The sequence below is a fragment of the Berghia stephanieae genome, chromosome 1 (assembly GCF_034508935.2).
Source record: "Berghia stephanieae isolate SIO BIC M18660-M18661 chromosome 1, UCSD_Bste_1.3, whole genome shotgun sequence".
Lineage (NCBI taxonomy): Eukaryota > Metazoa > Mollusca > Gastropoda > Nudibranchia > Aeolidiidae > Berghia > Berghia stephanieae.
The window spans coordinates 126267323-126279822 of NC_088360.1; the positions used below are offsets into that span (position 1 = coordinate 126267323).

The following is a 12500-nucleotide window of genomic DNA, read 5'->3' on the forward strand; positions in this document are numbered from 1 at the left end:
AGTATAGTAGTAGTAGTAGTAGTAGTAGTAGTAGTAGTAGTAGTAGTAGTAGTAGTAGTAGTAGTAGTAGTGGTGGTGGTGGTGGTGGTGGTGGTGGTGGTAGTAGTAGTGGTAGTTGCAATAGTAGTAGCAGTAGTAGAAGTAGCAGTAATCTTAACTGTTATAGTAAAAATAGTAGTAGTAGCTTATGTTCCTGTTGTAATTATTGTTATTATTGTTGCACTTGTATTAGTAGTAGCAAAACCAGTAGTAATAAATTGATTGATCTCAATTGCAATACGAAATCTAATGTTACAAATGAAAATTTTCCATTGGAGCGAACATAGGAAATAAAAGTTAAAAATTATTGCAAACAAAAGTTAATGTCCATCCCCAGTTTCAGAATGAAAATCAGCTTCAATTAATAAAATGCTTTGGACACAAACTCTTTTGTATCTTCCTTAATTAACGTCTATTCGTCGTGTTCCCATGAGACAAGCGTGTTTATTCTCTCTGCTATTATTGTTATAAATAGAAGTGTATTCATTTATTTTCCCCAGTTTGATTAGCCAGCATGTCCCTCCTCATTTTGGATACAATTAAATGTGTGACTCTATGTGTGCTATATAATGGTCTTGTGGTACGTGACACTCGCCGTTTAGAGTCTCGCTCTGAGCGTCGCATATTTGAGTCCTTGGAATAGGCTCTTTACTCACATTCTCTCACCGTGCCCGGGTGTAAAATGTATACCTAGCCGTCAGCAATGTCGTCTCTGTCGGAATGAAATTGTAATACGCCTAATGAGTGTCATGTCTCGTCCTACTTGTTAATTTTTTTTTAACTGAGCTTTATATAGCGCAATATCCACTAAATGTGATCAAAGCGCTTTACAGGGGGTCCCTGGTCAACAGCAACATTTTAACATGTAGGACGGGACATGCCGCCTGTTAGGCGATATTACAATTTTTCGGACAAAGACAACGCTGTAATTTTACACCTGAGTACAGTGAGAGAATGGGAGTAAAGAGCCTTTTCCAAGGACTCAACTATGCGCCGAGCGCGAGGCTCGAACCCAGGACCTTCCGATCCGAAAGCAGGTGTCATACCACAAGACCACATAGCCGTACTTGTTAAGTACTGTTGTTGGCTTGGGATCCTTTGTAAAGAGCTTTAAGCACGTTATGTGGTATTATGCTCGAGTTGGGGGTGGGGGTATTATAAACTGATATCATGTTGGAATAAATCGGACGCTAAAAGTGAATTTATTTATTTATTTATTTATTTATTTATTTATTTATTTATTTATTTATTTATTTATTTATTTATTTATACTACTACTACAACTGATCAGAATATGACATTTTGGGATAGTGTACTTTAAAAATCTAATTCTACCAACAACAAAAAACCACTTAAACTCAACCCAAATGTCAAATATTTGAGAGTAAATTCAATTTTCTGAGCCAATATCATTCCAACACAAAACCGTTTTGAGGCTGTGGATCGTATTTGTTTTATACTTCATACCACACCATCATCACGGGACACAATTCATTTCATTACTACTCAATTCTTAATGTATCAAAAAATAGACCACAAATTGGTAATAAATAAGAGGAGTTACAAATACATTTCTTCTTCAATATATTATTATTGTTAGAATATAAAAATCTCCATTTTCAGAAAATACGTAACAACCCATAATGCGTTAACTATAATTTGAGATCAAAAGAATGATCAAAAAAATTTAATAAGCGCTGCCTTTTCAAATGTCAGGAGTTATCAATACTTGAATCAATGTGACAAGGGAAGTTATTCAGTTCATCACCAGATGTTGATGCTTGACTAGACCAGCATCGGTTCCCAACCGCCGATCCCGATCCGGTGCCGGTGCCGGTCCGCGAAAAAAAATGGCCGGTCGCAGAAGAAAAAAAAAATCCCCGTCAGTAAAGAAAGTGTGAAGATATTGGTCACGCAAAACGCAAAAGTGGCTGACGCCTTGATTAACCCTCTCCTTACCAACTATAGGAAAATCGTAACATTCGTTACGATACAACTATCATTTTTCTTTTGTACAGCATACAATTTAAAGATAATGAACAATGTGTTGTAGAACATGTTTTGCTAAAGAAATTATGTATCGCAAGAACTTGACTGCTATTTTATTTGAGTGATAATAAAATATACATTTTTGTATTAGTTGGGTGTGAAGTTTTGGGGGAAATTCTGAAAATGGCTGGTAAGGAGAGAATTAAGGTAATAGCTGTGTGAGATTGAAGTTTTGGCGTTCTCAATTTAATATTATCTCCCCCATGACAATATATAGACTCGCCCTATCAATATAACAGTCTACATAGCATCATGGCATCTCACTTGTTAAGACAACGGAGGCTTAGCTGTAAGGTAAAGATTTTAACTCACTGTCCTCAGATGGGTATACGGTTACCGCTGGCCAGTCACACTTTAGCAATCACAGTTGTGTATAACTCCAATGTCGTCATAATTATATCCTCAATTCTAAATAACCGGCACACCTATTTCAATACAATCAATTACAATCTAAGTAATATGAAAGGTTGAGGGAGGGCATCTCATAACAGCATGCCTGATGACAGTGAGTTAAAATCTCAAACAATTTTCAGCTTACAGGTAAGCCTCGATTGTCTTTAAAATTTCAACTCACTGACGTCAGTAAGATGAGTCATAGAGCCACGGCTGTGACTGATAGTGTAAACAATAATGTGTTGGTACTGTTCAAAAAGATCTTATTTACTTTGAAGAATTATATATATATATATATATCAAAATGACTGAGAAAGTTGAAATCAAGCTGAATAATTGTGAATTGAATTCACAAATCCATTAAACAACAAAAGGCTGCATTAAAAACAAATGAGATGAAGCATTTCATCATTTTATGGTCTTAGGATTTTCTCTGAAACTTAACATTGTTGTCTTTTCTAATAACTCGATTGAAATACATGTCCTACTCCAGCCAGCTATTATTGATCTATTTATAAGGTGACGACAAATAGAGCTCCTGAGGTTAGAGAACTGAGCGTAGATGATGACCCAGTGCCATGAGCGTAAAGACAGAAATTAAATATTGAATCAGTCTATGTTATTACTGAATTTCATAAAAGACTTAAAATTTTCTTAATTTCAGATTTAAATCTAGAGTCTAAACTTTTCTGGTTCCTCGGTCATAAATGTGTCTATTTCCAGACTTTGTAAACAATTATTTGGGAGACAAATCTATTATTCTGTCGTGCTCTGGAAATACCCATATTTAGAAATTTGGCCAGAAAACTCATCCTTCAAATGTCGATCGATTTCAATGACCCTCGTCTTAGCAAAAACTTTCAAACCTGGGACTCGCGCAGTCCCAGGTTTGAAAGTGTTTGCTAAGACGAGGGTCATTTAATTCGATCGATATTTGAAGGAAGAGTTTTCTTGTCAAATTTCTAAATATGTGTTTTTCCAGAGTACGGCAATTAACTGGTCAAGATCAGTGAAAGTGTTTTACTCCGTCGAATTCAACCATTTTATATTCTTAAAATTCTTCGATGGAGAATCGAGTATTATAATACGATTTCCTACTGAAATTGGAAACTTGTTGAGGAGCCTCCCAAAACACATCCATTAATGCGGTGTTTCCCTCTCAGGCTCGTATAATGGGCAGGCAACAAAAGTGTGATGTCAAAAAACTGGTTCCAATCTAATTGGAAGTGTAAAACCATTTATCCGGAGGACTGGATACATACCTTGTGTAATTGATTGCCTGATTTCAGATTGATGGCATCTTATTTGTTAGTCTAAATATATGCTGGCCGTCGATAAAAAATCATCCATCCTCGCTCTTTTACGCCCCATGATCTTAAAAATATGCCTGTACATTCTTTACTAAAATAGTTGTGCCACATTATGATTCAATATGTAACTTATTCATTATTAGTATTCCAAAGGACTGGTTACATACACACGTCCAAGGAGTTTGGAACCGGAAGAGTAGAAAGTGAGACGTGACGACTTCTCTGACCTATTGATGCTTCCACCTAATGGACATGTGACCTCTAGTTGCTAATCCTGGCCAGCTATTGACATGGATGCTTTTTTTAAAACTATTATCTTATAGATTGAGTCTCGGGTTATTCAACCAACCTACCCCCCTTGAAAATTGCATGTTATCGTATATATTTTATTAAAACTAGTTGAATAAACATCTCAATGGTTTTATTTCTTTGCCCGTTATATCAACCGATTACCGTAGACCGACGACTCATATCCACCTTAAGTACTTGAATATGACCCGAGCATAACTCAAAATTTTAACACAGACGATTGAAAAACGCAGTGCCGTCAGTTTTTGCGACGCAATTCCTTCAACGGTGTGTCAAAATATTGTGATAAATGCTCACTACTTGTCGGACTAACCGGTTTGTCTGTTTGGTGTGTACGAAAGATAGTTAAGGAATACGCTTCAACAGTCATGACGTCACTTCCCTCGTAATGACGCATGGTAACTTATTAACTGGCTCTAAACCATCGGAACAATGGCGGACGCCCTTATGAAATATTTCTCTGAGCATAAAAGCGTATCCAGAAGGGAAAAAAAACATTATAAATCTGATCATGTTTTGACACATTCTGATCACAAGACATATGAAAAGTTCTAGCCAGCATGAAGAATAAAAAGTACCTGTTTTCTTTGTTTAAAGCCACGATGACCGCCGTTGCTGGGCGACGTGACATCAGACTATTGAATCCAATTAAGGAATGTTTGCAAGGCTTTTCGATGACTGGAGCGGGCTAAATGGCCTAATATAATTATGATTGGTTTATGGTTAGTATTGTTCGAAACATTAATTTATCCCGATATCTTTGAAAAATCGTTAGAAAATCGAACTTGATATCAAACTAATCATGTCCTATGCACATTTATATTGCGTTTTTTCCAGGATTACTCATTTTGTCAATGCGCTTCGCAATACAATTTCCTTGCTGTTTGTTAAAACACGCTCCTATTCGTGGACGTTTGATTTCTAAATATGTTGGTTGAAAGAAGACACCTCGCAGAATATATTGATGAAAAATTGCTGTTTCTGAAGTTAAGCTTACCCGAAAGATCACGCAGTGACTTTACGATATCACGTGATCGCATCACCTTCATTAAGGCGATAATTTGCTCATTTCTAATACGAAAGATCAAACATGCTCGACAAAATCAATGAAGGTGTATCGCGTTGGTATTTCGTTATGCAAAAAAAAAATATCAACTAATTTCTACTACTACATGCTACATATAAAATCCGTAATCTAAATTGCACTTTCTATTGAGGAAGGGATTAGAGGTAAATGAGCACTCAAATTGTAAAAGCACGTGCTACGCTGATTGATCTGAATCGGTCGATATGTACGACGATGATGAAAGATAAGAAAGTTCAAACGATTGGAAGGAAAAGGAGACGACATAAATTATCTTTTCTCACCATCAATGCTGCAATGATTACTTGTTTTTACTCCACGTATATGTATTTTTTTGTTGTTGTCATTTTCTACATGTGTATACTTGTTTACGTATTTGTCTCTCATAGTTTTGGGGAAAACACGCCTGAAAATATATTGAAATTATCATATAAATTTCCGAATGAGAAAAATACATTACATTCAGAAGGAATGAGAAAGAAAATAATTTTTTTCATAGCAAATATAACAGACAACCATCTTGTCCATTTTTGTAAATTAAAACTAAGAGACTTGTGATTTCAACCAAATTAACTGCTGGAAAGGCACGTAATTAAAAATTTGGCCAAAAAACCTCGCCCTTAATATTTGACCCCTCGTCTCAAAATGGTATTAAGTCGGGATGGACCAGATGCTAAAAAATCTAATTATAGTTAAATTGGTCAAAGTATGAAACGTTGGTATTTAGCACAGTAAAATATGATATTCCTTCTCCTCTATAAAGCATATAAACTCAACTTAAGCATGCTATTTCTGGCTACAAATTTCATTTTCAGCATCTTAATCATCCCGACTTAATACCGTTTTTAGACGAGGGGTCACATATGACGATTGAATTAAATGACCCTTATCTTAGAAAAAATAAAAACCTTCACACTTGGGACCTTACGAGGTCGTCGTTAGTCCCAAGTTTGAGAGTTTTTGCTAAGATGGGGCTCATTTAAATGGATCGATATTTTAGGGATGGTTTTTCTGGCCAAATCTTTAAATACATGTCTTTCCGGAGTACGGCAGTTAACTGGTTAATGGAATGGCTGAATATTGTTGCAGGCTATATAATCAATATAAGTGAATAAATCATCGGGAATTGAAGTTATGTATTTCAGTAATGGGAGGATGAAATTTTTCACGAGTATTAAATCTGGATTTACAATCATCATCGTCATCACTATTTTTAAATTCTGTTAACGTTATTGCTATATTATATCTATTTCTAGGAACGAACGCATTTCGAATAGAATGCTTCCGCTGACTTCCAAGTTATTAGGAAAAATAGCGCTTTCAATCCAAATTGAGAAAATAATACAAATACCTACTTCGTGGAGTTGCAGGTTCGATAGTCTTTGTCAAGATGAAAACTATGGATATTGGAAGGACGAGTTTTCTGGCCATTATTTTTAAATACGTGTTTGTTTTCTTCAGATTGTGACAGCTTTCTGTCCTATCGTTTCAGCTCAAACATTTTGAACTTCATCTTTTCGATTAATCAAAGTTGACTATCTTAATCTGACAATACCATAGATTTGAAAAATGTCTTTATTGACGAGTTCTCTTAACGCGGGATTGTAAAAAGTAATGTACAAGAAAGAATATAACAGCTTCAAAAAAGAACATAATACCAAATAAGAAATATATCGGGATCAAGACCCTTCTTTAGCCAATAACTCTAACAATTAAAGAGTTAATACATAATCGGCTCGTAATTCATACTGTGCATTAAAGTAAAATACTCACAACACCCGGCAGTCAGATATCGCGCAATAATACGCGTAACCTTGAACGTTTATAGTCTGATTGATATAATTTAGTGAGAACTAATCATTAAAATGGATGTGTTAAAACAATAACAAAAAGCTGAGTGACATCAATTTCGTTCCATCTATATTCCGACAAGACGTGACTAACATTCCTCTACCGTCTCTGTATTAATAGTGATGTATAAAAGTTTTTATTGTTTTGGTTCTTGGCTGAAGAGGTGTTTTGAAATCAAAACGTATCGTGTTTGTTATGTTGTCTTTTATTTAAAGCTGCAATATACAAAAATTGCTTTTTACAGTCCACTGCTTCTATCAGCTTAGTATTTACTTAAACTCGTGATTAAAACAATAACATAAGAAACATCCGATCATGTAAGGTCTCTATATCGCTTATAGCCCGAGGATGAGTTATCATTGTTCTCTACTACACAAACATGCACGTGCACTTGTTCTGTGAACGGAAAGTACTTTAGTGGAACGATACCTATTATCATTAAAAGTGCAATTATTATTTCCTGACTATGAGGTTTAATTGCATTTGGCTAACAAAAAAATCAAATAACATTAAAATGGAGAGTTGTCATAATGTATAGATGGTATGCGCTTGGCTAAGAAGCTCACAACATTGCCATCCGGAAATAAAACAGACCAACGCACAAAACTATGTATATCCTTGAACGTGTATAGTCTGGTTAATACAGTTTAGTGAGAATTACTCATAAACGCGGATGGCAAATAAGCAACAACAAAGACCAGAGTGACGTCAACTTCATACTATCTAATAAGCTTAACAGTTTTAACAAATAAAAATGAATAAAGAAACATGAATGAAAAGATATAAAAAGAACAATTAGCATTTTTAGCCATCTATGTATTTTATCGGGTGAACAAAAAGCGTCTAAACTTTGATGACTTTAAGTTATATACAATTATAGGTACATGAAAACAAGAAAGTGTCAACAGATCGCCAATGTGTACCGAAATCTGAAAATGAATAAAATTGTTGTCAAGTTAATGAGAAAAAAAACCCAACTCTCATATCGAATCGTAAGTGTGACACAACATTCAGTGGGGTGTTCATCGAAGCAGTTCATTAAATTATTTGTAGCTTTCTTGAATTTCCTAGAGAAAGTTGGCCAACGTTGATTCAGTATATCAAATTGCAAGCGATGAAAATAAACCATAATATAAATTGATGATTTTGATATTTTCTAATTCTAATCTTCTTTTAATGTATTGAACATCCTTGCATTTTATGGCTTTCTCAATTTATCGAGCTTGACATATTTTTTTTTCCAATTTGGCTCGCTACCACTCGTATACTTTTTGTTAATGTTTACCAAAACAATAATAAATTACGTATAAATAAATGACTTGTCCTGACCTTGACCCGATAACTATACAATAGGAACTGGCGATCAACTTTTTAAAATGAATATTAAGAGTCCAATTTGGTAAAATTGTTTTAAAACAAATCAGAGATATTTCCAACTCATAAGCCAAAAAGGTGAATGTTATATGAACATTTGAAAAACGGGACACAAATTATAATGACATATAGTTTGGGTATTTACTTCTTTGACCCGCTTCACAAAAGTAGTCCATGTGTCGACATTTCTATGAAAATATTGATCTTAATTAATTATTAATCTTTATTAATATTAATATCGAATTTTGAAACAATTGAATAAAAATATGTTTCTTATAATCACAATAAAATCGTTGTGCACTGTAAAATCAGTGACATGTTAGGAATCAGGCACTGGTTGACCCTCTCCTTACCACCTACAGCAAAATCGTCACATCTGTTTCGACACAATATACATGTTTTCTTATTCAGATTTATTTTGTACATCACAAACTTTGAAGAACGATCTTTCTTTAATCAATAAGAACATAAAGTTGTTTTGTAGAGATCTTGTTTGAGTTTAAAATATCAATTTATTTCTGCTGGGTAAGCATGCCATTTTGGGAAAATACTGAAAATGATCGGTAAGGAGAGAGTTAAGGTAAAAATGTGAAAAGGAGTGTATGAAGCATCGCAAGAGTATTCAGAAAGAAAAATACAAGAAAAAAAATATCCAACAAAAAAAAAGCATCCTGCCTTGACTTGGGATATAACCTCAGACCTCGATCGCCGGAACCAGAAGGGCAAAGGTTCGATCACATTCGAGGCATGCCTTTTTTTGTTTTATTTAACTGTTTTGCCAAGTACGACTCCAAACACATCTTTTCATTTCAAATCAAAATAGACGAAGGCAAATTTAACATGTACTAAGCGTTTACTTCCAGAAGCAGAGAAAAGACCACAATTTGCCATCATAACCCCTGAAAACATAATCAGTGGTTTTCAATGAAAGATTCCCCGCCTGATTTCTGATGCTTGCGGCAGTATAAAATTAGGTCGAATTGCTTTTTAAGTTTGGAAAATAAATGAGATTTATAATCAATTTATGCCCGGTTCACCGCATCGATAATTAGCAATTTGCAAAATGTCTGTCTTTAATGATGAGATGAAGTTATTATGTTTAATCTAGTATACCTTAGAAGGGAAAGCCTGAATTACGGACACATCGTAAAGGCTTTCTGTCCAGGAGATCCATTAAAGAAAATGGCGCATTAACTTATGATCCGGAAGTAAATAAATAGTACCGTAGCTGTTCAACGCTAATTGTTCTAAAGAAATCCCTCAAAGCGTTCAAACTCATTGAACCAAAGAAGTGTATCACGATTTATGATTGGTTTTGCTACTCTTCTAATAATTTAGTCTAACATAAAATGCGTTCAGTCATACCTTACGTCAAACCCAATTCCTCATGCACTGTTGCATAGTACTATAATATATTACATAACATTACATAATATCATTGTAAGGGTTACTTAGGTCAAAATGCTTTTGAACGCTGTGTGAATGAAAGAAGATGGGATCGGGTGAAAAATGATATGATCATCATTTCATTGTTGCTTTCACGTTCATTCGTAAGTGACATTTGCATTTGGTCATTTTGATGATATATATAGAATATCTATAGATTGTTACATAGTTTGTATGTATTGTATAAAACTAGATACTTAGAAATAATTAGCTCTTAAAGGACAAATCATGATCTCAGCGCATACGATAGTATGTAAATTCCTTCATGCACTGTGTCAATACTTTTTTGCTACTCTGATAACATGTAAAACGTGTCGCTTTGTACAGCAGTACGTGAAATCAACGATGATTTACATTGGGCAATCAAAAATATCATAACAATTAAAAACTTATTCGTGAAATACATATCTTAAGTTGTGGAGTTCCTTGTAAATGGCATTTTTGAAGTCATTTTGAATTGTTCCAATTATTGATTGTCTTTACAATTTAAAAAAAATTGCCTAATTACATAAAATGGAAATTTTAATCCTTATGGACTGGTCGAATAATAAATAATCCATTGTAGAGCGCTTTGAGCATAATGAACCATGAAATGGCAGCGTTTATTGATTTACTTATTCATTTCTTATTTATCAATTCATTCGTTCATTCATTTGAGAGTATGCCATGGGATTGCATGCATATCATTCATAACTTCATTACTTTGTGATTGTGCATAAGAGCAGTTGGTTCAAATCGCGACCCCTAGGTCAGCGATAATAAACTTTTTATATATTAAATAAAGTTTCGTGTCATCTTTTGTTTTGTTTTTCAGTTTGTCCGACCCAGATGGTTCAGCTATTTTCTACCGGCAGCCAATGGCGACCTACCCCATAGGTCATTGGACGTACCCATATTATGATTGTGGGGGTGGTAATATATGGATGACAACCTATTCGTCACCCATTTTGACAGTTGAGTCATCTGGAGAAGTTGTATTCATGTAAGCTGATACTTTATTTTCTGTTTGTTTTCATAGACTTGAAAATGATACAGATACTATAAATATTTATGATCATTGTGATCATTTGAAATCGCATTTTGGAATATGTAATGTACAATACTGAATACAACAGCTTTTTTTAAAAGTACAAAATACAAAAAAATATAATTGTCTGGAAAGTTTGTATAAAACAGTGCCAAAGCAGGAAGGAAAATACAAGAAAAAAAGATATCCCCCCCCCCCCCCCAAAGAAAAAAAGTTGGCCTGCTTTTACTGGACGTGCTTTTTAAAAAAATGAGCTATGATATAGCGCAATATCCGCTAAACGTGCTCAAAGCGCTTTACAAGGGGTCCCTGGCCAACAGCAACTTTTAACACGTAGGACGGACATGATGACGCCTGTTAGGCGATATTACAATTTTTTCGGACAGAGACAACGCTGTTAACGGCCAGGTACTCATTTTACACCTGAGTACGATGAGAGAATGTGGGTAAAGAGCCTTTTCTAAGGATTCACATATGCGCCGAGCGAGGCTCGAACCTAGGACCTTCCGATCCGAAAGCGAGTGTCATATTACAAGACCACATAGCCGCATTCACTGTCGTCGGTTCGGATTTGAAGGACTGTATTGACGTTTTTACTGTTTTTAACGTTCTGTATTTAGTAGTTTGTTCTTTTCTTTTTTAACCATTATATTCATTTTTGTATATTATTTTGACTTTGAAAGGAATACGGGAAAAATAATCGCATTGCAAACTAGATTCAACTTCTTTTACTGTGATGGCCGTTGATAAAAAAAAAAAAGAAAAAGAAAAAATTATTTAACTTGGCGCATCCATCATGCTACCGCTTTGCGCCTCGTTTAATGATGTCGATGTTAATTCAGAAAAGAAGAATACTATCTTTGTCAATGATGATGATTCTAGTAGTAGTGATAATGACGATGTTACTTGTGCGGCTTTGTGGTCCTGTAGCATAACACTCAGCCTCTGACCTGTAAGTCTTTGGTTTGAGTCCTGTCTTCTTTAATCCGATTGAAGCTTCCGTTCCATTTGGGTTACTTTTTTTAATGTCCGGATTGTAAGACGCCATTACAATTTCATATTTCGATATCATTTCATATCTCTTTACTCAATGGTAGTAGTAGTAGTAGTAGTAGTAGTAGTAGTAGTAGTAGTAGTAGTAGTAGTAGTAGTAGTAGTAGTAGTAGTAGTAGTAGTAGTAGTAGTAGTAGTAGTAGTAGTAGTAGTAGTAGCTTATGGCTACATCTCCACACAGGAAATCTCCAGCCAGTCTTTAAATTCGTCACCGTAGTTGAGGACAGCCTCGACACCTACAGCCAATCTTGTCACAGGACAGTGCAGGATTATGTGGTCTGCTGTCTCTGGCGTTCCCTAACAGTGGAGACAGTTGGCTGACTCCCTCAGAGCCCATCTACTCAAAGGTGTGAAGCGAGTACCTGTTCTGCAACAACGTTGACTTGTCGAAATATGAAATTGTAATGGCGTCTTGAAATCCGGAAATAGATAACAAAAATCAACTGGAATGGAAACTTCTATCTGTTTAACGAGGATCGTTAATGTGGACGTTTTGTGTTTCCTCTCGGTCAACAAACCACGATAAATGAAACACTAAAGATGAATGAGTATGATAGAATAGTGT

At 35.0% G+C, this 12500-nt stretch overlaps 1 protein-coding gene across 2 annotated transcripts in view; it reads left to right on the forward strand.

Annotated features, from left to right (window-relative positions):
* The window catches only part of LOC144963059 (putative G-protein coupled receptor CG31760), a 96772-nt gene that overhangs the window by 22552 nt on the left and 61720 nt on the right, over nt 1-12500 (forward strand). For both annotated transcript variants that reach the window (XM_078896676.1, XM_078896675.1), the window contains exon 5: nt 10670-10837. In XM_078896676.1, coding sequence (XP_078752802.1) covers nt 10670-10837 — 168 coding nt within the window. The remainder of the gene's footprint in view (nt 1-10669; nt 10838-12500) is intronic.